The 24,403-nt window shown below is 52.8% G+C and overlaps 3 protein-coding genes across 8 annotated transcripts; all 3 read right to left on the bottom strand.

The window, feature by feature from the left end:
• Positions 1-14: 14 nt before the first annotated feature.
• Positions 15-3,161, bottom strand: SAC3D1 (SAC3 domain containing 1). 2 transcript variants are annotated; one of them, XM_033416178.2, is made up of 3 exons: positions 3,019-3,161; positions 2,252-2,832; positions 15-943 (listed from the first exon to the last, which is right to left on the bottom strand). In XM_033416178.2, the coding sequence occupies exons 2-3, from the start codon at positions 2,823-2,825 to the stop codon at positions 441-443; spliced, it is 1,077 nt and encodes a 358-aa protein (XP_033272069.1). In that variant the 5' UTR covers positions 2,826-2,832; positions 3,019-3,161; the 3' UTR covers positions 15-440. The 2 variants fall into 2 exon arrangements, with proteins under 2 accessions (XP_033272069.1, XP_012393140.2); XM_012537686.3 differs by having other exon boundaries at positions 2,252-3,124.
• A 382-nt stretch (positions 3,162-3,543) lies between these two features.
• Positions 3,544-11,833, bottom strand: SNX15 (sorting nexin 15). Of its 5 annotated transcripts, none has more exons than XM_012537444.3 (8): positions 11,601-11,831; positions 9,341-9,376; positions 9,002-9,122; positions 7,587-7,702; positions 7,316-7,484; positions 6,859-7,029; positions 4,384-4,641; positions 3,544-4,112 (listed from the first exon to the last, which is right to left on the bottom strand). In XM_012537444.3, exons 1-8 carry the CDS (start codon positions 11,697-11,699, stop codon positions 4,006-4,008), a joined length of 1,077 nt encoding a protein of 358 aa, XP_012392898.1. In that variant the 5' UTR covers positions 11,700-11,831; the 3' UTR covers positions 3,544-4,005. The 5 variants fall into 5 exon arrangements, with proteins under 5 accessions (XP_012392898.1, XP_004264378.1, XP_012392900.1 ...); XM_004264330.4 differs by having other exon boundaries at positions 6,859-7,002; positions 11,601-11,829; XM_012537446.3 differs by lacking the exon at positions 4,384-4,641 and having other exon boundaries at positions 11,601-11,833.
• Positions 11,834-15,944: 4,111 nt separating this feature from the next.
• On the bottom strand, positions 15,945-22,433 carry ARL2 (ADP ribosylation factor like GTPase 2). The gene is made up of 5 exons (XM_004264328.3): positions 22,274-22,433; positions 19,024-19,134; positions 18,766-18,928; positions 17,216-17,296; positions 15,945-16,384 (listed from the first exon to the last, which is right to left on the bottom strand). The coding sequence occupies exons 1-5, from the start codon at positions 22,336-22,338 to the stop codon at positions 16,250-16,252; spliced, it is 555 nt and encodes a 184-aa protein (XP_004264376.1). The 5' UTR covers positions 22,339-22,433; the 3' UTR covers positions 15,945-16,249.
• Between the last annotated feature and the right edge of the window lie 1,970 nt (positions 22,434-24,403).

Below are 24,403 nucleotides of genomic sequence, written 5' to 3' on the forward strand. Positions count from 1 at the left end.
CAAGTTCCTTTCACTTATTTATTTTTAGACTTATTTTATTTATTTATATTTGGCTGCGTTGGGTCTTTGTTGCTGTGCGCAGGCTTTCTCTGGTTGCGGTGAGTGGGGCTACTCTTCACTGCGGTGCACGGGCTTCTCATTGCCGGGGCTTCTCTTGCTGCGGAGCATGGGCTCTAGGCGTGCGGGCTTCAGTAGTTGTGGCTCACGGGCTCTAGAGCGCAGGCTCAGTAGTTGTGGCGCACGGGATTAGTTGCTCTGCGGCATGTGGGATCTTCCCTCACCAGGGCTCGATCCCGTGTCCCCTGCGTTGGCAGGTGGATTCTTAACCGCTGCGCCACCAGGGATGCCCAACGAGTTCCTTTTACTGTGTGGGAATCATGAAAAAAAACCTGAGCGCTTCAGCCCTACTCCTGGGGCTCTGGGAGACTGCACAGCCCTCCTCATGCCGCAGACTTCGGTGTGTCTACAGCCTCATCTTCCTCCTCTGCCATGACCACCTCTTCCAGGGTGCGCCCTCCAAGCTTGTTCCCCACCAGTACTTGGCAGGTCCCGGCAGGTGGCAGCCCCTCCTCAGTGTAGTGACCCCTCAGGAACACAACTCTCTCCTGTCCATCTAAGGGCAGTCCATGGGCCTGGCACAGGTCCCGTGCCTCCTTGGGCCCATCCAGGGCCAGTAGGTGGACCATGAAGCCCAGGGGCAAGGTCTGGCCTTTGGGGGTGCTCAGGGCACGAGCGAGGCGGGCCAGGGCTCCCCGGCGGGCACGGCCCACATGGCACTGCACGGCGCAGCTCTGCAGGTAGGGCAGGGTCCGGAGCAGGCGAAACAGGCGTGCAGTGTTGCCTTCGCGGAAGGCAGAGTCGACTGCCAGGGCAGTGCGCAGGGCTGGGCAGGAACGCAGGGCAGTGGGCAGCTGCAGAATCTCGTGAAGGGCCTCCACCGAGCCTGTGAGGGCGGGAAGCCCGAATGAGGACGCTGATTCCTTCTGGAGCAGGCCCACCTCCCGTGCCATCCCCTTAGGTCTCCCCCTATCTCCCCTCCCACCTGCTCGGGTCTTCAGCCACGCCACCTCCTTCAGGCCCTCCTCGCAGCTCATCACCCTACCTCACTCCCCACCCCACCCCCACCTCCCAGTCTGGCCACGCCCCTCCCCCAGGCCAAGCCCACCCTCCCTCTCCCTTTCCCCCTTGGCCCCTTCCTAAGCCACATCAGAATTTGTTGCCAGAGGTTCGAGAACCCCTTCAAATAGTCTGGGTCCTCATAATAAAGTGAGGCAGTGTCTACAGAGGAAGGAAACAGGCCCAGATAATTTAATGACTTGCCTCAGACTGCCTTAGAGTTTGTACGTAGTAGAACTTGACCCAACCAAATCTTGAGTTTTCTGACTTCCAACCCAGCCCTTTCTCCACTGCCGTAGCTGCCCCAAGATTTGGGAGTTGCTTCTGCCACATCCTCCTCTGTCCGCCTGGTGAGGCAATTATTTTTTCAAATTCTGCCTCTGCTCCCCTTCCAAGAATCACGACACTGGAAACTTGGGTCACTTTTTGTAAACTGAGGCTTCTGACCCATTAGTGGTTGTGAAGTCAACAGCATTTTATTACAATTAAAAAGAATTTATTAAAATGCACCATCCATCCATAGAAAAGATCTAGTCTTGAACCTTCTGTTTCAGATACGTTTGTTAGCATATGTGTTCTTGGCTGCTTTGTAACACTGACTGAACTGGAGGTTTAAAAAAAAGGTTGAAAACCACTATCTAGGGCTTCCCTGGTGGCGCAGCGGTTGGGAGTCCGCCTGCCGATGCAGGGGACACAGGTTCGTGCCCCGGTCCGGGAAGATCCCACATGCCGCGGAGCGGCTGGGCCCGTGAGCCATGGCCGCTGAGCCTGCGCATCCGGAGCCTGTGCTCCGCAACGGGAGAGGCCACAACAGTGAGAGGCCCGCGTACCGCAAAAACAAAAACAAAAACAAACAAACAAAAAAAACACTATCTAGGTCAACTGTCCCATTCTAACCCCATCCCCTCCACTTTTGCAACGAGAAAACTGAGACCCAAAGATGGGAAGAGACAGGCCAGAAGGTTCAAGTAGGAGCTCGGTACATCTTGTGCATTGGCTGAGACACACATTTAGGAGGCAGGGATGGAGAGGGAGCTTCTGGTGAGGTTTTAAAGCTTCTCCTTCCTTTCCCGGCCTCCACTGTCCTCACGGAGGGCCGCCTGCCCCTTGTTCTATCGTGGGGACCCCGACTCACCTAGGTTATAGAGCAGAAAGAGGCCCTGGAAGGTGGCCTGCCGGGGGTAGGGCCCGGCGCCCAGCGCATAGCAGCGCCGCAGAGAACCAAAGCCCTCCTGCACCTGGGCCTGCAGCAACATCGGGTCCGCTGGCCCGTGCGCTGTGCTGGGTCCGAGCCGCGCCACCACTGCCAGCAGCACTGACAGCGCCGCTTCCAGCACCAACGCCGCCTCGACGTCGCCCGCGCCCTGCAGGGCCAGGTCCAACCGCACGGCGCGCAAACGGTCCGCCACGAAGCTGGCTACCTCTGCGCGGGACGCGTCGGTGCGCTCCACCACCTCGCTGGCCAGGTAGCGCACGGTGGCCAGCAGCACGGACGGCGGACGCAGCTGACTCGGTGGGGGCCGGATCTTCCCGGCGGCCGGCCTGCTGTACTCCTTCACTGCGCGCTGCGGGTCGGCTCGGGGCCTGTGCCCGCGACACCCCGGCGCCACCTCGAAGCGGTGCAGGCGGCGCTCCTTTTCGCGCTGGGCGCGCTCAGCGGCCGGACACATGTCCACGCATGTGCCCACGGGCAGCTCGTAGCCGGGCATGGGTGGGCTGGGGGGGAAGGATGGGCGCTCAGCATCCCGTGCACAGGTGCGGCTACTCGCCCCATCCTGCGGGAGAGCACGCCAAGGCCGGCGGAGGCTCAGGGGAGGCGGGGCGGGGCCGACCCCGACGGGCCCGCCTCCCCGCCCTGGTCTAAGCATCCCCGCCGTTCGTTTGGCTCCGCCGTTTTCTCACCGAGTCCTGTGGCTTCCCACAGATCTTCGAGCAGGCCTCCCGAGATGCTCTGCGTTGTAGTTCAGGGTCAACACTGTTCCTCACGCTCAGGCCCAGCTAAAGCCCGCCCATCATGCACCTCGGCGGTCTGGGCCACTCCCATGATGCTCCGGTTTGTAGTCCCTTCCGCAACCAATCGCTTTGTAGGAGAGGCGGGGCAGGAGTGGGGCCACGCCTTCCCAGGCTCCAGCCCTCTGAATCATCACGGTTTGGCTTTGAACCACGGGCCCGAAGTGCGTGCACACGCTTTGGTTCCTCTTCACCCAATAACCTGGCTCAAGGGGCCTTGCTGTCATTCTCTAATGTTTCCCTGGAGACTCTTCTCCCTATTTTCTAGATCAGGGGTCAGCAAACTTTTTCTGCAAAGGGCCAGAACAGTAAATGTTCTGGGATTTACAGGTCGTAACCAGTCAACTCTGCAACTATTCAACTCTGCTGGTGTAGTGAAAAAGCAACCATAGACAACACATAAACAAACAAGCCTGGTTGTGTTCCAATAAACTTTTATTTTTTAGATACTTACATTTCATGTAATTTTCACCTGCCACAGAATATTATTCTTTTGAATTTTTTCAACTATTAAAAAAAAGTAAAAACTCTTCTGGCTTGTGGGCCTTACAAAAAAAGGCAGTGGGCCATATTTGGGTGCGGGACATAGTCTGCAGACCCCGGTTCTAGATGGATAAACAAAGAGCCTAGGGACCAGAGCTGCTGCTCACATATCAAGATAGAGATAGGCAGGATCAGACTTGTGAGTCCCTGATTCCAAGGTGGCAGGTGTGGTCAGGGAGCTGAGAATTCATTATTTGTCTCATTCTTGGTCCAGTTACACACAGAAATGGCCTCTGGAGTTACAAGACCAGAAGATCAGGCCAGGCACCAGGGAGAGGAGAAGAGGGTGGCTGGCAGTGCTGGAGCTAGAGTCCTGGGAAAGGGTCCTCTCCCGTCTCAGGGTGGGAGCTGGGACAGATGCAGGTGCAAGATTTCCTCTGCCCGCTTCAGGTACTCAGCCGCCTTCTTCTTCACACCCTCCCGGCGGGCAGGTGATGGGTCACCTGTGAAGACAGAATGGCTCAGCAGAGATACCTGGGTTCAGAACCCCTGGTCTAGCCCCTTACAGTTCAGAGCATCACCATGTGTCTTTCCCTGCTCCCTGGGAGGCAGATATATTCTCCCCATTTTACAAATAAAACTGAGGCCAGCCAAGGTTATACAACTGGCCAGTGAGGAGCAATTCTGATCCTTGACTTGTTTTTTACTTTCCTCTCTCTTCACTGCACCAGCCAGTACCCCAGGCCTGACCCTCCGCCCTCCAGTCCCGCTCACCAGAAACTCCCTGAAGCAGGATGTGCACACCATCCCGGTAACCCTGCAAAGCTGCAGGGTAGGCGCCTGCCTTCTCATCCCGTAGGGCCTGGGTGATGAGCTCTGTGGCTTCGCTCAGATAGGCAGGGGCGGGCCCTCCTTCCTCGTCCTCTTCCTCCGCCTGCCCTCCTGGCTCCCAGGGTTCCTGGTCCAGTCTTTCAGATTCTGCCTCCAATGCTGCCAGCTCACCCATGTGGGTAGGACTGGGGCCTACACCTTCTGCAATCAGATATGGAGGACTCAAGCCAGACTGGACCTCCTATTCCCAGGGCCTGCTGTCCATCCCCAGACCTCTCTTGCCCACCAACCTGTCCTGGGTTCTTCAGTGCCTGAGCAATCCAAAAGCCACTTGTACATAGCACACTAGCCATGATCTATTTGATTGGTGGAGTTCATGTACTTTGGTAAAAACACCCTTACTTCCCTAATTCATTGTATCCCTTTCCTTCTTTCTTTTTCTTTCTTTCTTTCCTCCTTTCTTTCTTTCTTTCGAGGTATAATTGATTTACAATATTATATAAGTTTCAGATGTACAGTGTAGCCTAATTCTTTCTTTAGGTACACATTAACATTAGCTTGCAAGCTCTGGGTCACTGGTTCTACTTCCGTCCTGACTATGCTTGACCTATAAATCCAAGAATTTCCTCCATAAAGTTTAACTGAAGGATGCTAGACCAACTATGCCAGGTCAAGGGCAGAAATGCTCCAAGCCTTGTAATCTTAGGATAATGGATCCAGAAAATCTCAAGGCTTTTTTAAGGTTTTACAATTTCAGTTGAGGCCCCCAAATGTGAAGACAGGGGGTGGTAGGTATTCGCATTCCAGAGAGAAGGGCTCTTATATCCTCTAGGACTGGCAAAGAGATGGTTAAAGATGCCCTCCATAGCTTACACAAAAGAAGGCTAGAGATTTGGTGAATCTTTGATGAAAGGGCCTTTGAAGGGAAGGTGCAGGACTGGGAACCACCGCTGCACACCACCGGCCTGGAGAGGGAAGGGTGGGCCTCTCTCCAACCCTATCCAAGGGACCCCATGTGGAGACCAGGGGCCTCTTACAGGAAGGGGAGGTGACATCTCACTTCCCAGTTGGACTACAGCCCTCCCTGTGTTGCTAATGGAGCAGAAGACGGAAGAGTTCTTGGGATGCCCTAGTACTTGAGTTCAAGAGCCTGGTGTATGTGCTGAAAAGAGAGAGACGAGCGCCGGCTCCTCGCCTGGAGAATTCCGATGGTGAAAGGCTGGCTGGAGGTGCCCACAAAGTGGGGCAAGGGTAGAAGGCAGCATCTGAGTGACGTGCACTTCCAGGCCTGGCGTGGGCAAGGGTTTAGGAGTTTGTCCGTGGGCCAAGGCAATGTCTTATGGGAGCTGCCTTTGAGGAGTCTTGACAGGCTCCTGCCCAAGCATCTGGGCACTGGGTACCCCAGGGGGTTTGGCTGGGGTAAGGCAGAGTATCTGGATGCCCGCCCACCTGTGGCCGGTTCATCAGCCATGGTGACACCACTCTTGCCTTTCCCCTCCAGTCCCTTCTTTTCCTTCCCCAGCCCTGGGAGCGGGGCAGGGGGATAAGAAGAACAAGAAGAGTAAAAGGACAGTCCTCACACCCTTGTCACCATGGCCAAGGGCAGTCAGGCCTGAGCTGGCGGGGACGTGGATGGGAGAAAAGTGGATGGGAGACTGAGGTCCTGATTTGGATCGGACCTCAAAAAGCTAAGGGCCTACCCAAGAGGTCACCAAGGGAAGCCAAAAAATGGGCTTAAAAAGACTGCTGCGGAATCCAGAATGAAACTGCTGCGTGATGATCCGGAAGTGCAGTCAGCCACTTCAATACCCCAGTTGCAGTAACAGCATAAACTTGGAGAATTTTAAAACGGAACGACCCCGTGTCTCAGAGCCTGGGATGGTCAAGTCCCTGATCTGACAAGGAGCTCAGGACCAGGGCCTCCATGGGGGGCCTTCCATCTCTGGTGCCCTCACATGTCAGTGGCTGCTCCAGGGGCCTCCTCTGCTGTCCTCTGAACCCAGACCTCCCCTCCCTTGACCAACAGGGCCTCTTGGCAGAAGATCTACAGCCAGACCCCAAGCTAGCCAGGAAACCCCACCTCGGGCTTCCAGCAAAGGAACTGAAATCCTCCCGGGGCACGGTGACATCCTGCTGGTTCCACAGCTTTCTCAGGGAGAAGATGCCATGGTGGGAAGTGGCTCACTTCCTCCGTGGTTGCTCACTGTACAGGACTGTCCAGCTCACCAGCACGGGGGAAGGTCACTGCTTCTAATTCTCATCAAGGCTGCCTTTCGCCCACAGGGGCCGCCTTTCTCAGATTTACACGGGGAAGGCGAGGCCAGCCACTGGCTGTGCCCGCCTCTGCCTCCCTGCCCCTAAGGACCTCCTGTCCAGCTACCGCCCTCGCCCCACCCCTCACTTGTCCCAACTTGTTACCTTCCTTGGAGAAGGGGTCAAAGAGGGCAAGCTCAGCCTCGGTGAGGGGGCCTCGGCCGGGGGAACTGGACGCCTCCTCGGTGCTCCCACAGTTAAAGAGGAGATCCAGGGCCTCCTGGGCAGGGCTGGATGGCAGGGGGTCCACTGAGGAATAGATCATTGGGGACATGCCTGCTTTTATTATTTCCCAGCTTTCAAAATGTAATTACCCTCTCACTGTATCCTTTCAGCAACCACAGGCATACATAAGCCCGTTCTTAGGGTCTGTGCCCATTTTACAGATTAAGAAGCTAAAGCCCAGAGAGGGAAAATGACCTGTGCAGAGTTCCTCAGCAGGATGGTGGTAGAGGAGCTGGGAAACACCCCAGGCTTTTCACTGAGGAGGGAGTGGTCCCCACCCCCCATATACACATGCTTTGGGCCCTCCAGCCCTGGCTCCTTCTCCCACCCCATGTACCTGGCACCTCCAACTCCTCGAGGCCCCTCCTCTCTGCAGGGAGCGGCTGGGGCAACCAGGGCTCATGAGGCTGCACCCGGGGTTCATCAGGGGGCGGTGTGGGGATCAGAGGGGGTGGCAGGATATGCACGTCTCTGGACATCTCGGAGGGCCGTGTCACCTCCCCACCCTTCAGGAGAGAAAGACCAGCCACGGGGAGTCACAGGGTGCAGCCTGGTGGGCAGGTAAGCTTCCCAGGTGCGGAACACGGGGGAAGAGCAGGTACACATACCCGGAAGAACTCCTTGAGTTGGGGGCTGTTGTTGAGTGCGGGGATGTGCACAGTAAAGCGAAGCAAGTCCTCGGCCCCCTTTCGCCGCTCCTCGATCACCGAGGCTTCAAACCGGCCTGCACCCGCCAGGACAAGGGGCGGGGAGAGAACAGTGACCCACAAGGGCTTCTGGCCCCCAGGCCACTTTTCCTGGTTCTGAGGAGCCCACTGCCCGCCTCCCCATTCTCCTAGGAATCTTCCTTGGCTCTGCCTGGGGTGAGGGTCTTGCAAGGAGGGACCAACCTCCCTATTCATCCATTTACCAGATGTTTGTTGAACACCTACTATGCGCTAGGTTCAGAAGGTGAATGAGAGAAAAGCAAGGTCTCTGCCCTCATGCGTATCACATCCTAGACAGGGGGAAGCAGGCAACCAACAGGAAACAGATAATTACAGGTGGTTTTGATGTATTAGGGAGGAAAGTAAGACTTAGGGGAGCTGACTCACCCAAGGTCACACAGCAAGTAGCCCCATTTTTACAGTTTCACTGTTCTGGTCTAGGTATCATGCAGGGTTATTTAACTCTGGGCTAGTTATCATGCTGTCAGGGTGGGGAACCTGCTGTACTTCGCATTACCTGGCATAATCTACCAGGAACGAGCTTTCACCTTGCTACAAAAGAACATCTCCTCTGAGTCTAGAGATACACGTAACAAGGAATATGAGCCTCACGTATAATTTACGATTTTCTAGAAGCCACCTTTTTTCTTTTTTTTGGCCGTGCTGCACCAGCTTGTGGGATCTTAGTTCCCCGAGCAGGGCTCAAACCCAGGACCACAGCAGTGTAAGTGCCAAGTCCTACCCACTGGACCACCAGGGAATTCCCGAGAAGCCACATTTTACAAAAATAAAAAGAAACAGGTTAATTTTAATTATACACTCTATTTAACCCAGTATATCCAAAATATTCTCATTTGAACATGTAATCAATATGTAAATTACTGAGATAGTTTACATTCTTTTCTCAGTGTGTATTCGATCAGACAGCACATCTCAGTTCAGATTAGCCACATCTCTGGGGCTCCTCAACCACAGGTGGTCCGTGGCTGCACAGGTCTAGAGGAAACACTGGCTTGTGGCTTGGAGTTCAGGTTCTGCCACTTACAGGTCAAGCCCCTTCATCTCCCTGAGCCTCAGTTTCCTCATCTTGAAAATGGGGCTAATGAGAACAGGAATGTTAAAGGGCTCAACACACAATAAGGGCAGAGCAATTTCCCCATCTGTCAAATGAGGCCATCTCTAAGGGCCCTTCCAGCTGTCTGAAACACGTCTTTGCCAGGAGTTTCAGGGTCCCTCTATCCAGCCCTCACCAGCAGGGGTCCCCTTTGCTCAATGCCCTCTCCATCTCTGGCCTGAAAGCTGGGATCAAGACTCACCAAACACCTGGGCGCGGGGGAAGGCAGGGAACTCCTCCAGGCGGCGGAAGAGGTTGCGGTGGGTATAGGCCAGGTCTCCATGCAGCTTTCGAAAGTCACTGTACCGCTTCCAGACCACCACCTAAGAGGGACACGTGACTCGACAGGGCTGAACAACGGTAGGAAGTGGCCTTCCCCACCCCCAGCCTGGCCCCACACTGTGTGTGCATTAGGGCACAGCACCCCCTCCTCCCAGGGCCAGCGAGGAAGGGGGCTGGTCTCCTGGCAGAGTTACCCCCGTCCCTTTACTGTTTCCAGATCTGGAATTACGAAATGGTCCCTTCCTCCCAGGAGGCTCACCTCTTTGACATCCTCCGGGTCCCTCTTTGAGATGAACTGAGGAAGAAAGTTAAGAACCAGTGAGACCAGAGATTGACATCGCAGACACCCCATCACCCTGTAAAATCGGGGCCACCTCCTAGCCACCTTCAAAGGGGCAGAGCGCTTTGGCCAGTGGTATCAAGGTGTCCTGGCTTTAAGGCTTTGAGTGTAACTTTTAGCAGTTTTTCTACCATGCACTTTAGTTTCTTCATCTGTCAAATTGTTACCGGTCCTTGGACTCTTTAATCAACAGAAATTGATGAGGCCAGCTGAGAAATTCAGGCACGGCTTCATTGGGACCTAAGGCTTTACTGGTTTGGGATGGAAAACAAGTAACATGTGCCCTTATCCGCTGTCTCCGAGGAGGGTTGACTGTTTCCTTAAATGGGGTGAGGGCAGGGGCAGATCTGTGGGTTGGGCTGGAGGGGCGGCTTAGGTGGTCTGCCCACCCCCTTGGTGGTGCTGTGTGCGGGGACCATGCGCAGTACCCTGCTTCTGCTCCAGGCACCTCAGAAGTGGCAACTGGTTTGTGGTCTTTTTGTATCTTATTGTTCATAACTGCCTAGGCTTTGCAGGCATACAGTTATTTTTAGCCCCTTATAGTTTCTTTGTTTTTTCTGTTTGTCTAGGTGTAAGTGCAAGCACTCCAGTAAAGGGCCCCAGGTCCCTAAAGGCCCATCTAGAGGACTCCATTCTCAGCCCAACTTTTATCTCAGGTCCTTCAATGGGCCAAGTCCCTGCATCTCCTTCGGAAAACAAAGAACCCCAAGTTCTCTAAAGAATGAGGTTCTGTCCCAGGAGCCACTTCTCCCTTAAAGGAGGAAGCCTGTGTGTGTGAACACTCCCAGACACAGAAGAAACCCTCACTGGGGTTGTGACCCAGAAAGAGCAGACTGGTGTCTTAGGTGGAAAAAAAGACTCCATTTTCATTATGTTACGTTCATAATAATAATAAAAAAAAAATCCTACAGTTTGAAGTAACTTTGACAGTTTTCAAAACATCTGTTCATTATCCTAGACCCCAGGGAGGCAGACATGATTCACATGCCCATTTAAAAGATGAGGAAGTAGAGGCTCAGAGAGGGGACATGACCTGTGGAGGGACTGCTAGCAATGAAACCCTGGACTTTGCTTTTCACAACAGACTTGCCTAAAATATTTTGGATAAAAGAAACTATATTTAAAAAACATTGAGGAGGACTTCCCTGGTGGCACAGTGGTTAAGAATCCGCCTGCCAATGCAGGGGCCACGGGTTCGATCCCTGGCCCGGATAGATCCCCATGCCACGGAGCAACTAAGTCCGTGCGCCACAACTACTGAAGCCTGTGCACCTAGGGCCCGTGCTCTGCAACAAGAGAAGCCACCACAATGAGAAGCCCGCGCACTGCAACGAAGAGTAACCCCCGCTCACCACAACTGGAGAAAGCCCGCACACAGCAACAAAGACCCAACGCAGCCAAAAATAAAAATAAATAAATTTCTAAATCACTTTGGAAGTCTCTACATTTTTGCTCCACTTTAATAGTCATTAATGCACCAGTTTAATATTTGCCTACTTCAAAATTGTAAAAGTACAAAAATTTTACAGTGAAAAATCTTCCCTAGGCAGTTCTTGTATATCATTCTACAGATATTGTTATACTGTTTGTTTTTAATTCTTTTCATGATTTCCTCCGTCTTTATATACGCTTATAACGTTGTTACTGCTTCATACATCAACTTCAGTCTTTATCTATTGACTTCCTGCTGTGTGAAGAGGCTTACTCCTTAATTTCTTTTGACCTGTATGAATTTTTAGTCATACACAAAGCATTATTTTTTTAAAAATTAAAAGTAATTCAACTCCTTAAAGGGCTTTTATATAAATATCAAACAAACCAATAGATAAAACTTACTCCAAGAGATTGGAGAACTAACCAGTATTTGAGTTGAGCCAGAGTTTTCATGTTAACTTAAAAGAAATTCACAGCCTGACGGATAGATGTGACGCGTTGCGCGTGGTCACCCACACCTCAGTCTGGGAACGGCTGTCACGCCCTTTTAAAAAGGCACCGCCCTCCTATGGCCCCGCCCCTTGATGGCTAAAGAAGTAAACTAAGGCCCTACCGGCACCTCCCCTTAAAGGGGAAATCCATATCTGTCGTCTAACATGGGAGCTTACAGCAGCGTCTTGCCTTAACGTAAAACACGGCCCCCCCCTTGTTAAAACGGCAAAGTCCCCGCTGGGCCCCACTTCACCTGAGCCGTCACTTTGTACTCTGTGTAGCCCTTTGGGTGGGTCCGGGGGTCGGAGACTGTGTAGTGCCGCAGGAAGTCGTCCTTCGCCTGGCGGGACATGGCAATCGAGCTGGAGCAGAGCTGACCGCCGGCCTCCGCCTCCTCCACGCCGCCCCCGCCCCTGCCCCTTCAGGTCAGTCTCCGCCAGCCACAGCCTCTCCCGGGCCTGCGCCCTTCGTCCTCGGGCCCAGGGAGCTGGTCGCAAGTGACAGTGCAATTCTCGGCCAGGGCGCTTGGCCAAGGGAGCGTCTAAAAAGTCCTCGGTTGTTGGTAAAGCAGGAACTAAGTGATTTGAGAATAAGGATTGGGGAGGTTGGATCAACTCAGGTCTGCTTAGAGATAAGCCTACCCCATGCGATCGTAAACCCTCATCACATATCTCCAAATGACTTCTCCTTTGCTTCCCAATTCCCTTCTTTCATCCATCCACCCAACTTTTATTGTGTTCAGTATGTGCCAGACATTACCAAGTCATTTCCCTGTCTCCTTCCCGAGGATTCACTAAATTCACGTTTTCTGGAAAGGTGGGGGGAGCAAAAAGAACTCCAGAGAAGCACAATGGCGTCATGGGTTCTGAAGTCACATGTCTTACTAGCTGCAAAAGATTCCCTTAACTATTCGAGCCTCAGTTTGTCATCTCTAGAATGGGGATGTTTATAATAGAATCTACTGCAGTGGATATTTCTTTTTCCTTTGTTGGTCTGTCCAGCGTTCACCCCTGCCTCTTTCTGTTAGCACCATAGCACCAGATCTTTAGAGGTAGGTCGCTAGTATGTGCAGCCCTCCAGCCTCTTAGTCCAGAATCCGAAGATGCCCGCCCCTTTCCTTGCCCCAGGTGCCAAGTGGGGGCGGGGGATTCCCTCCTGAAGCCTTGAATCTTGAGTGAGGGACAGAGGGCACAGTGCCTGGCAAGGGGACTAAGTTGTTCCTTGAGTACAGTGCTGGCTGTCGGTTTGGCTGCCCAGCCTTTGGAGCACTCTGTTTTCTAAGCCTGGATGTCCGACCTCCATCGAGATGCCATGAGTTCCCAGTATCCTTCCAAGAGAGGCTTTTTCTGCTAAAGACAGTAATCTGTGTCTGGGCAAACCATCCAGGACCCTGACTGATACTGCTGAAACTGAGTGGGGCCTGGGCACAGAGGCCTCCTTTTGTCCACCATTTCTTTTAGGCAAGACTCCAGCCTCCATGACCTTTCCTGAGTTCCAAAGGGCGGATTTGAACAGTTGCTCATCAAGGGAGGAGCAGCCAAGAAACCACCTGAGGCGAGATTAAAGGGACCAGAGAAGCTCACCCAGATTGAGATGACCACCTGAGATTAGCCTGCTTACGCCCTTATCTTGTCAGAGACCCCACCTTTTCTTTTTTGTTGTTGTTAAATTTATTTTATTTTTGGCTGCGTTGGGTCTTCGTTGCGGTGCGCAGGCTTCTCGTTGCAGTGGCTTCTCTTACTGCAGAGCATGGGGCACAGGCTTCAGTAGTTGTGGCACACGGGCTTAGTTGCTCTGCGGCATGTGGGATCTGCCCGGGCCAGGGCTCGAACCCATGCCCCCTGCATTGGCAGGCGGATTCTTAACCATTGCGCCACCAGGGAAGCCCAGAGACCCCACCTTTGAACCACTGTTTTAAAACCCTCCACCAAATCCTCTGGGGTCGGGGCACATAGTTTTTCGAGACAGAAGACCGATGTGTTCCCCTTTGCCTGGCAAAGCAATAAAGCTATCCTTTTCTACTTCACCCAAAACTCTGTCTCCGGGATTTGGTTCGGCACTGGTGTACAGAGAGGCCGAGCTTTTGGTAACACCACCACCACCAGGTTTCGAAGCTTGAATGCAGTACCATGGGTGAAGCGCTCATGGCTACTCTTGTTACTGGACCTCAGATGAGTGGGCGCTGTAACTGCAGAAAGAAACACAAAGCAAACTCTCAAATCAGACTCCTGGGAGCATGCAAAGAGGGGAGTACATGCAGGAGGTGTTTGGGATGGAGTGGTGTCCCCTCCCACAGCCCACACCAGGGCTCCTCTGGAGACCCCTTTAGACATCCACTCCTGGTCTTCAGAGTTCTCTCAGCAGGGCTGTGGCTCCAAGTTCCCTTCTTGCCCATCATTCCCTCCCTTCCCTTGCCCAGATGAGTGAGTCAACCCAGATCAGTGGATGGTTGAGTTCACATTGATTGGATCCTACTGGTTCAAATAATGATAATTATAGCTGACATACAGTGCTTATGACACACAAGGAACCCACCCATTTGCTCCTCCTCCCAACCCTAGGAGGTAGGTGACACTATCTTTAACCCAAATGGGGAAACCGAGGCACCGACAGGTTAAGCAACTTGCTCAGCGTCAATCAGTGAGTGGCAGAGCCAGGGTTTGGCTCTGGAGACTGGGTGTCCACTCACCGCAGGGATGGAACCTTGGGGACCACAGTGCCAGTCTTGCACAGAGGACAGGGCAAGAGGTTCTAAATTTCTACACTGAAGGACAGTTTATGTTCTAAGGTTGTCCACCCAACATCCATTTCCCTTCTTCCACGAGGGATCCCAGTGGCAGTCTACGAGTAAGTCAGTATCTCTTCCTCGCCTTTCCCTTGGTAAAACTGACCTTCCCTCATAAACACATTAGGTTCCCTCTATCTGGCACTTGAATTTCAAGCAGAGAAACAAAGCCAGAATACAATGGACTATTACTCAGCCATAAAAAGGAATGAAATTGAGTCATTTGTAGAGACATGGATGGACCTCGAGACTGTCATACAGAGTGAAGTAAGTCAGAAAGAGAAAAACAAGTATCATATATTAACGCATATATGTGGAATCTAGAGAAATGGTACAGATGAACCAGTTTGCAAGGCAGAAATGGAGACCCAGACGTAGAGAACAAACGTATGGACACAAGGGGGAAAAGGGTGGGGATGAATTGGAAGATTGCGACTGACATATATACACTAATATGTATAAAATAGATTAACTACTGAGAACCTGCTGTATAGCACAGGGAACTCTCCTCAATGCTCTGTGACCTAAATGGGAAGGAAATCCAAGAAAGAGGGGATATGTGTATACATATAGCTGACTCACTTTGCTGTACAGCAGAAACTAACACAACATTGAAAAGCAACTATACCCGAATTAAAAAAAAAAAAGAAAAAGAAAACAGGTTAGTAGGGTGTAGTGGCTAAGCATGCTGGGTCCAAATCCCAGCTCCCCTGCTTCCTAGCTGGGTGGCTTTGAGTAAGTCCCGTAAACTTCTGGAGGCTCAGTTCTTATACAGATGGGGACACTAAGAGTCTGTCCTGCTTGGGGCTGTTCTTCAATGTGACGGCAAGTGAGACTGCTTCAAACCGAACCCTACAGAGTAAGGCCCCGCTGGTAGGACCACAGCAGAGGGCCCTGTGAAAACATCCGTCTATCTTGCCACCTGGATGGAGGCCCTGGCATCCCCGCCCCGCACCAGTTCCCATTCTTTCCCAGCTTCAGAGAGTGCCCTTTAGCCTTCAGGGAAGGCCCCTTCCCAGCTCCGCTCTTGGTGAGCTAACCTGGCTTGATGTCCACATCCTTCACCGGAGACCTTACCCCTCTGTGCTTCCCAAGAGCCCTTGCTCTGCTTTCTTTTTTTCTTCCTGTAATTATCTCTACTTGAACCAATGCTGCCCCACAGGGCTGTGCAGGTTGTCTACTGCACATGGGTTCCTGGCTGCAGTGGGAAGTTGGGAGCTGAAATTCAGCCCATGTTCCAGTCAATAAGCTGTGAGCCCTGATGTGGCGGTGCATTCCTTTTTCTAATTCATACCCCCTGATGGTAGCAGTTGCTCTAGTAAACTTTCCTCCCATCCTCTCACCAGAAAACTTCTACTCATCCTTCACTCTCAGCTTTTTAAAATAATTAATTAATTAATTTGGTTGCGTCATGTCTTAGTTGCAACCGGGGGGCTCCTTAGTTGCAGCAGGCAGTCTCCTTAGTTGCGGCTCACAGGCTCCTTAGTTGCAGCATGCACGTGGGATCTAGTTCCTGGACCAGGGATAGAACCCAGGCCCCCTGCATTGGGAGCGTGGAGTCTTAACCACTGCGCCACCCAGGGAAGTCCCAACTCTCAGCTTTCATGTCACCACCTCTGGCAAGTCCACCTGGACTCTTCCAAATGCAATTACACAGCGCTGTCCTGTGCTTCTATAATTCTTTGCCATCCCTTTGACACAGCGACAGTTAACCCTCTGACTGAAATCATCTGTCCCTTTCTGTCCCCCACTGGACTGTGGGTTTTAGGCAGTCTCTAGAGCTGTTGAATCAACAAATGACTCAGCCAGGAATGGGAGCGAGGAACAATTTATTCTCACAGCTGAGCGAATGGCAAGGCTCACAGCCTCGGTAGCAGCAGAGGCAGGCCCTCCCAGCCCCAGCCCTCTCCTCTTGGTACAGCAGCTGCAAGCAGGCCTGGTCAGGAGCCAGGGTGACAGCCAGGGCGGCAGCCCTCCTGCCATGGGAACCGGCTGGCCACAGCGCAGCAGTCAGCAGCAGTAGCAGCAGGTTACAGGGTGGGCAGGGGGTGTTAGCTGGCCTGGCTGACTCCCATCCCCCCACGGATGGTGCCTGGTGAGGGCCTGCTGGGAGCGCCTCAGTCAGCCATGAAGATGCGGCTGGAGATGTCATCCAGGAGCCAGTCGATGCCGGGCAGCAGGTTTTCCCCAGTGACAGCGCTGCAGCCCTGGATGCACCAGTGGTGGCTACGGATGGAGTCCAGCTCCAGGGCCTGGGAGGGTAGAAGGTGATGGTGGGCCCCAGTAACCACAGGCCCTGCCCACCCTCAGCCCCTGCCCTCTGCTGGCCCAGGGGAAATGCATGCCTCCCTCAAGGGCCTGCTTTGGGAAGCCTCCCTTGACCCCTGGTGAAGATGTCAGGGCCCCAGGGCACCCAGGCTCTCTGTACACCGCCACGCCAGCACTACCCCTTAGTAATAAGATGGCAACAAGGGCTTCCGACATTGTGCTATGGGCCCGACAACAGCCCCATAAGCCAGGGATGTGTTGGCCATTTTACTGAGGAGGAAACCTCAGAGAGGTTAAGCAACCTGTGTAAGGTCACACAGCTAGTAAGTGGCAGAACCTAGATTCTAACCCCACTCTTTCTCATTCTGGTGTTCAAGCCCTAGAATAGGAGTTAAGATGCAACCTGGGGTTACACAGGCCTGTGTTTAAATCCTGGCTTCTCTGCTTACTGGCTGTGTGACCTTGGGTGAGTTACCTAACCTCTCTAAGCCTGCTTCACCCTCTGTAGAATGATTATAAGAGTTCCTACCTCATGAGGTTGCTTTGAGAATTGAATGAGTTAACCTATGCAAAGGGCCTGGCACATAGAAAGCACCCACTGCTTGTTGGCTACTGTTATCCTGTGGAATAATCTATTTGCAGGTCTGCCTTCCCCCAGGCTGTGGGGCACAACTATATCCTATTAATCACTGAATCTCCAGTATCCCAAATAGGTCCAGCCACACAGGAGGGGCTAATAAATGTTTTTTAAATAAATTAACAAAGAAATGCGTGCCCCTTTTCCTCCGTGAGCCTGCGTCAAGGCCTGGACTCACCTCACGGATATCATTAGAGGACAGTGCTCCGGGCAGGTCCTGCTTGTTGGCAAAGATGAGGAGGGTCGCTCCAGCTAGGCGCTGGGGAAGAGAAACAGAGGGGGTCAAGGGGGTGCAGGCTCAGAGGGCAGCCTGGCCCCTGCACGAATCACCCAGAGCACCTGGGGTCAGAGATCAACCTGGAAGCTCAGGGCAAGGTCCCGCGGTAGTTGCGAAGGCACAAGCGGGGTGGGTAGTGTGGAGACGGCCTTCGTGCCCAGCCATTTATGGGGTGGAGGGAGCCCTGGGCTGGGCTGAGACCCTGGTTCCAGCCCAATCACCAGCCCAGTGGGCACTTCTCTCCTCCATGCCTCACATTCCTCTTCCATAAATGGGGAGGGGGTGATGGGTAAGATGCTCCCCAGTTCTAGACTGCTCCGATCTGATGACCTGACATGCACAAGGAATGCGACTGTCCCAGAGGCTATGGGGTCTGTTGGAAATGACCTCTCCCTCTTCCAAGTTCATGTAGCCCTCTAACTGTCCCACTACCCTGACAGGCCTCACTCTCTGCCTGTGATTCCAGTTATTTCCATATATGTGTTTGTGACTGGGAGTTCCTCCATGTGGATGGTGGATCTGGCCCTTAAAAAGGGCCATGACATGCCAGCCCAGGGCTGAGCATTCAACAGCCAGGGTCTCACTGGACCTGCTCGACACCCCTGTTTATGCCAGTTGTCCCTCCATAATTATTAACAGCTCTCTTTTACTCTCAAAAGTGTCCTGGTTTTCAACTAAATGAAGTGTAGTAACCTGGCTCAAACCCTGGAACAGAGAAAGGACATTAGTGGAAAAACTGGTGAAATCCAAATAAAACCTGGAGTTCAGTTAATAGTAACTTACCAATGTTAAGTTCTTAGTTTTGCCATTTGTATGGCAGTTCTGTAAGATGTTCACATTAAGAGAAGCAAGGTGAAAGGTATATGGGGTATCTTTTTACTATCATTGTAACTTTTCTGTAGATCTAAAATTTTATTTAAAGAAGAGCATTTTGGCCCAGACAATAAATTTTAAGATCGCCATAATTATAATGCCCATCTGAGAGATGAGGCAGTGGAGATTCAGAGAAGTTAAGTGCCTTGCCTGAGGTCACACAGCGAAGAGTCCGACTGCTGAGCCAGGTTCCACTGCTTCCCAAAGCTTCACACACTGGCCTCAAGTCATCCTCCCTGAAGCCCAATTCAAGGTGCAGAAACTGAAGCTCAGGGTGGTGAAGCAGTGACATCGCAGGGATGTAAACTAATGTCTCCATCCACAGTGTCCTGCTCAAGGCACTGTGGGCCTCCCTAGACCAGGTGTACAGGTTGTCTCTGCCTCCACAAGGGTGCTGGACACGTGGTGAGGGCTCAGTGAAGGAACAGACCCCACCTGAGGTGTCCCTCCGGGTTCACGGCCCCCTCAGGGAATCTGCTGAGGAAGGCGTGCACACATCCACATATGCGCACAAAGTATTGGGGCCCGGACACTGGGGAAAGCCCCGCTTCCCCTGCTCAGCCAGGCCTCCTGCCCACCTCCTCCACCAACAGGTTCTGGAGCTCCCGCTGGCAGTCCTGCATGCGCTGGCGGTCGGCGCTGTCCACCACCCAGATGAGGCCGTCGGTGCTCTCAAAGTAGTTCCGCCAGTAGGACCGCAGGGACTTCTGGCCGCCCACATCCCAGATGTTCAGCTTGAATCTGGACAGGGAGGGGGTGGCTGGAGGTCAGCCTGGCCCCTCGCCTGCCCTCCCTGCCCTGCTCTGGGCGGGCCCCCCCTCGGGGACCCCGCTCACCCTCGGTGCTCCAGGGTCTTGATGTTGAAGCCCAGCGTCGGGGAGATGGTGTCGATGTCTTCCCCATTGAACTTCTTGAGGATGGTTGTTTTGCCAGCATTGTCCAGGCCACTGGGGTGTGCCAGGTTAAGGAGAAGTCCCCATGCTCTGCAGCCTGGTGACATCGTCACAGTGCCCCTCTCTTGGGGGACAAATCATTTCCCACCACATATCAAAATAAGTTGAATACATGCCAGACCCACACGATACATGTGAAAGTGTCAAGAAACACCTTATCATCTTCTGACCAGAGGCTCCTTAATTCATCCCACGACATATACTGGCGGCCTGCTCTGAGCCAGAACACCTCTGGTGCTGCGGGCGGCCTGGAGCCACAGTCCCCACCTTGTGCAGCTTACACTCTAGGGCGGGACAGTGGCACGGGGCACACAAGTGAGAAGGAAGGCGCTGTCAGAGCCCGGTGAGTGTCAGCGCAGTGAAGAGGCTTTCGGAGAGGGCCATCGAGGAGCCTCCTTTAGCTCAGCACCAGGGAAGGCCTCTCTGACCGTGTCGAGCTGAGGCCCAAACTGCAAGAAGCCAGCTTTTTGAAGGACTGGGGGAAGAGCATTCTAGGCAGAGGGAATAACAAAACAAAGTATGTGGGGGCAGCCACCCTTGCCTTTTCTGTTTTTCGAATATTCCAAACCCTTTGCTGCTGAGCGTGCGCACAAATGGGTAAGTTCAGCAGCAGGAGAGAACCTCCCTCCTCTTTCCTTCGAACACTTAAGGGGGCCTGCAGCTGGGAGGGGGCGGGAGGACCTCTCCGGAGACCCAGCCGTAGTCCCTGATAATTGGCGGCTGATCGTCCCCCCTCACCCGCCGCAGCTCCAGCATCCATGCTTCCTTCTCCACTGGATGCTTCCGTCAGCTGACAAGAAGCAAACAACACCCTCTCTGTTTTTTTTGTTTTTTGCGCGGCATGTGGGATCTTCCCGGACCGGGGTACGAACCCGTGTCCCCTGCATCGGCAGGCGGACTCTCAACCACTGCGCCACCAGGGAAGCCCTAACACCCTCTCTTGATCCCTCTCCCCCTGACTTTTTCCTTTATTTCCTTCCCTTTATAGCAAATCTCAGAACTGTTGTCCATACTCACCCTCTCCAATTTCTATCCTCCTTCTCTTTCTGGAAACCGTTAGACTTTTGCTCCCACTGCTTCCCCGAAACTGCTCTGGCCAACGTCAGTCCTTAGAGACGCCATGTTGTTCTCAGCTGGCTGGGCAGTCCTCAGCCTTCTTCCCCCTGCTCAATGAGCAGCGCTCACAGAGCCCAGCCCCGCCCCCCACTCCGGGCCACGCCCTTGCCTGAGTCTCCCCTGGCCTACCTGGTCATTCCTCCTCATCTCCCTGACCTCTAGATCTGAGCAGCCTAGGTTCTCTTCCCTGTCCACACTCCCTCCCTCAGTGATCTCATCCAGGATCACGGCTTCAAATACCATCTTTATGCTGATGACTCCCAAATTCACACGTCCCACCCAGCTGCTCCCCTGGACGTTGGTCCCTATATCCAGCTGCCTAGATGACGTTTCTAGGATGTCTCAGAGGCATCTCACATGGCGCAAGCTGAGCTCTCATCCTCCCCCCGGAATGTGTTCCCCGCCCCCTTCTACCTCTCAACAAGTGGCTCCTCATTCTTCTAATTGCTCAGGCCAGAAACCTAGGAGTCACACTTGACTTTACACTCCTTCTCACACTCATGTCCAATCCAGCAGCAATTCCTACTGGCCTACTATCAAGACGTCCCTCAACTTCCATCACCTCACTGCTTCCATCGTGATCCAAGCTCCCATAGTATCTCACCTGTGTTACTGCAGTGGCCTAACTAGTCTCAGATCTCACCTCCTCTCTGCACTTCTCATTTAAGGAAAAGTCCCCGACTGTATGGCACAGGGAACACTACTCAGTATTCTGTAATAACCTTTATGGGAAAAGAATCTGAAAAAGAATGGACATATGTAAACGTATAACTGAGTCACTCTGCTGTACACCTGCAACAAACACAATATTGTAAATCAACTATACTCCAATATAAAATGAAAATTAAATAAATTAAAAGAAGAAAAACAAGGAAAAGTCCAGAACCAAAAGGTCCCACGTGAGGTGGCTCTTCCATCTGACCTCCTTGACAGTCCTTTGAACACACCAGCTGAGTTCCTCCTTGGAGACCCTTACACTTGCTGCTCCCTTTGTTTAAATAATTTTCCCCAGGTATCTACATGGTTCATCCCTCACCTCCCTGTCTTTATTCAACTGTTATTTTCTCAGTGTGGCCTTCTTTGACCACCTTATTTAAGCTGCATTATTCTCCGTTCATGCTATGCATTTTACTCATTTTGTTAAGGTCTTTCTCCCCTCAGCATTACTTAGAATGTCCGTGAAGTTCCGGTTTTTTTGTTTTGCTGTTTTACCCCAGCCCCCAGGACAGTGCCTAGCACACAGTAGGCGCTCAATAAATGTTTACTGCATGAGTGAATTCTCTGTGCCTTTCTCAGAGTGCTTCAAAACAGACATGATGTAAATTTTATTTTTAAGTTATCTGCGCACAGAAGTGTCTTCTCTCTTCTAGGGGTGCCCCCGGGCCTGGCACAGAGGAGGGCGAACGAGTGCAGATGACTGCTAACGGGACTCAGAAGGTCAGCGGGGCCCTCGGGCCTGCAAGCCGTCAGCCGCTGGGACACCGACTGGCCGTGAAGCAGGAAGGAGACGCACGGTTGGACCCACGGGCTGAACAACCCGCGGACTGCACACCCACTTCTCCCAGGAGTGAAGGGCGGGGCCCACACGCCCCCGGGATTCCGACCTTGAGGGCGGGGCCGAGGCCGGGCACCTTCCGACAGGGAGAGGAGGCACCCAGGGCCCGAGAGGACAGCGGCCCCACGCTCGGGCCAGACCGACGGGTGGTAACGTTCGAGTCACCTCCGGGCCCCACCTCCCCCTACACTGGGACATCTGGTCCGGCCGCTGCGCCTTTACGCCCACACCTTTGGCCTTAGGAACGAAGCCTCCCGCCCCCCCCCGCGCCCCGAGCCGGTGGTACGGCCTCCTCCCGGCCACCCGCCAAAAGCTTTGGTAGGGCCCACGAGCGTGAGGCACAAAGGGCAGTTGGTATGGGCCGGCCGGCAGCACATCCCGCAGCCGGTAGAGGGCGCCTGGCACCGCCCACCCGGCGGGGGCCCCCTGCTACCCTCGCGGCTCCGGCATCGGGGAGGATACAGCATGAGCAGTCGCAGCTCCCGCTCTTTCTGCTTCATCTTCTTCAGAATGGTCAGAAGCCCCATGTCCCAGTAGCCCCTTACCGGCCGCCGTTTCTTCGTAATCCCGGGACCCCTTTCCCTGCTCCTATTGGCTATCACGCCCACAGACAGCACAGCCTATTGGTGGGCTCCGCGCTTAGTTCCGCCCTCGTTCCCACGTGACTGTGAAGCTGCCTGGCTTTGCTGCGACGGAAGGTCCCTCTAGCGGCGCTGGCGGATTTTGCGCGGCCACCTGCGTTAACCCTTAGCATCCCGAGGGCTTGGGTGACTAGAGCATCGCCATTCTTTCCTTTCCAGGATCCCAGGCTCGGCTGGGAACGGAAACCTGAAATTCCTGGGTTGTATCTTGGCTGCATATAGGGAGTAGTAGTTCTGACTTAGGAGCCAGAACCAAGAGCCCCAAGGATGTTGACGTCACCCTGCGGCCACTGTGAGGCTCAGTTCCCCGGAAGCATGGTCCATATCCCGCTCATCTTGGGACTCGACATCATCCCAAATCTACCAGTTACAGGGCTTCCCTACTTTTCCTGGCTCCTGAAATCGTAGAGGGTAGCCGGGGGATTCTCCATCCAGGGTGGAAATGGCCTTTAGGGCCCCTTTGGAAATGTGTGGAGGCGTCATTGGATTGTACCGATTACAAGGTAGAGTCCCTGTCGTTTAGAGGTCAGGGGAAAGACTTGCACAAAGAATTGTCCCGCCCAAGATGCTCATTGTTTCGTTATTGAGAAGCATAATTTTCATTTTGCCGATAAGAAAATTGAAGCTCACATGGTGCTTAGCGTAATTGACATAGTGACTGACATACAGTAGGTGCTCAGTAAATATTTGTGGTTGAATGAATGACTATGCAAGCGTTTGGTTCTTAACCTTAGCGCTCAAGTCCAGAAAAAGTGAGGAAGCCGAGGCCGAGGACTAGACAGATTGTAAACACAGAAGGGTGAGCCTTATTGTCTTTTCTTGAGCCCTTCCCCCAGGCCACCACAGGGTAAATGTGAGTAGGCAGCAGAGTGGGCTCTTTCTAATGCTTGGGAAAGAACAGTGAGGCATCAGATGAAGATAATGGCTAACTTCTGTGTCATTTTGTAAAGCATTCACCTTTTCTACTTTATCCTCCCCGCAACCCTGAGAGGTTTATTTCCTTTTTGTAGATGTGATAGTGGAGTCCCCAGAGTTTAAGGAGCTTGGGCAACAATTTAAACTCGGGTCTGGTCAACAGGAAAGGGCACTGTTTTTCTGGGTCCCTCCATGGTGTTTGTCTAGAGAGGGAGAGGTCTGGAGTGAGCTGGAGCTCCCCATCTTGCAGAAGAAGGTTGTAGACAGGTAAGGGCTGGACAGAAGCGGGTGCCTGGCTGGGCCCCTTCCATCAGCACCATTTGCTCTCCACCAAGCACACACAAGGGAAGAAAGTGAGCGGAACTCCTCTTCAAAGCCTTTGAGACACAACTAAGATCACAATATGTTGCCATCCTGCCTCCATGAGTCTATGCTACAGAATTTCTAGCACCAGCACATGGACCTTTATGACAAGGAAGTTCACTTTGGCATGGTTTGGAACAGCAAGAAATTGGAAAAAATCTAAGTGCCTTCACCAGGGATCAGTTACCTAAGCCGGGGTACCCCTGTGTGGTGGGTTCCATGAAGCCTTTGAGAAAGGTGAAGTACCTGCGTGGAAAGCTGTCCATGCCATATTAAGTGAAAAACAACCCCGAATTTCAAACCCATTTTAACATTTAAAATAACAATAACCCCCTAAACAATGTTTTCTCACACTATGGGATACAGCCCATTAAGTATATTGTGAAATTATTTTAGTGTCACAAGTTGAAATGTATGAAATTGCCCATATTTGACCATTTTGACAACAAAGATATCAGTTTCGTATAGCTCAACCTAGTAGCATTAGCAAAAATTAAGTAGAATGAACAGAGCAGAAAACATTGCTGCCGGTGCCCCCTTGAAGAGCAGGTAAGTGGTGTTTGTTGAAACATTTGTTTCAGATACTTATATGGATATATGTACACACTGAGTCACAGTCCCAAAAGTTTCAAAATTGCTGCAGTTCAGCTGTTGACTCTGGAGCAGTTTTGAG

The sequence above is a fragment of the Orcinus orca genome, chromosome 8 (genome assembly GCF_937001465.1).
Source record: "Orcinus orca chromosome 8, mOrcOrc1.1, whole genome shotgun sequence".
Taxonomy (NCBI): Eukaryota; Metazoa; Chordata; class Mammalia; order Artiodactyla; family Delphinidae; genus Orcinus; species Orcinus orca.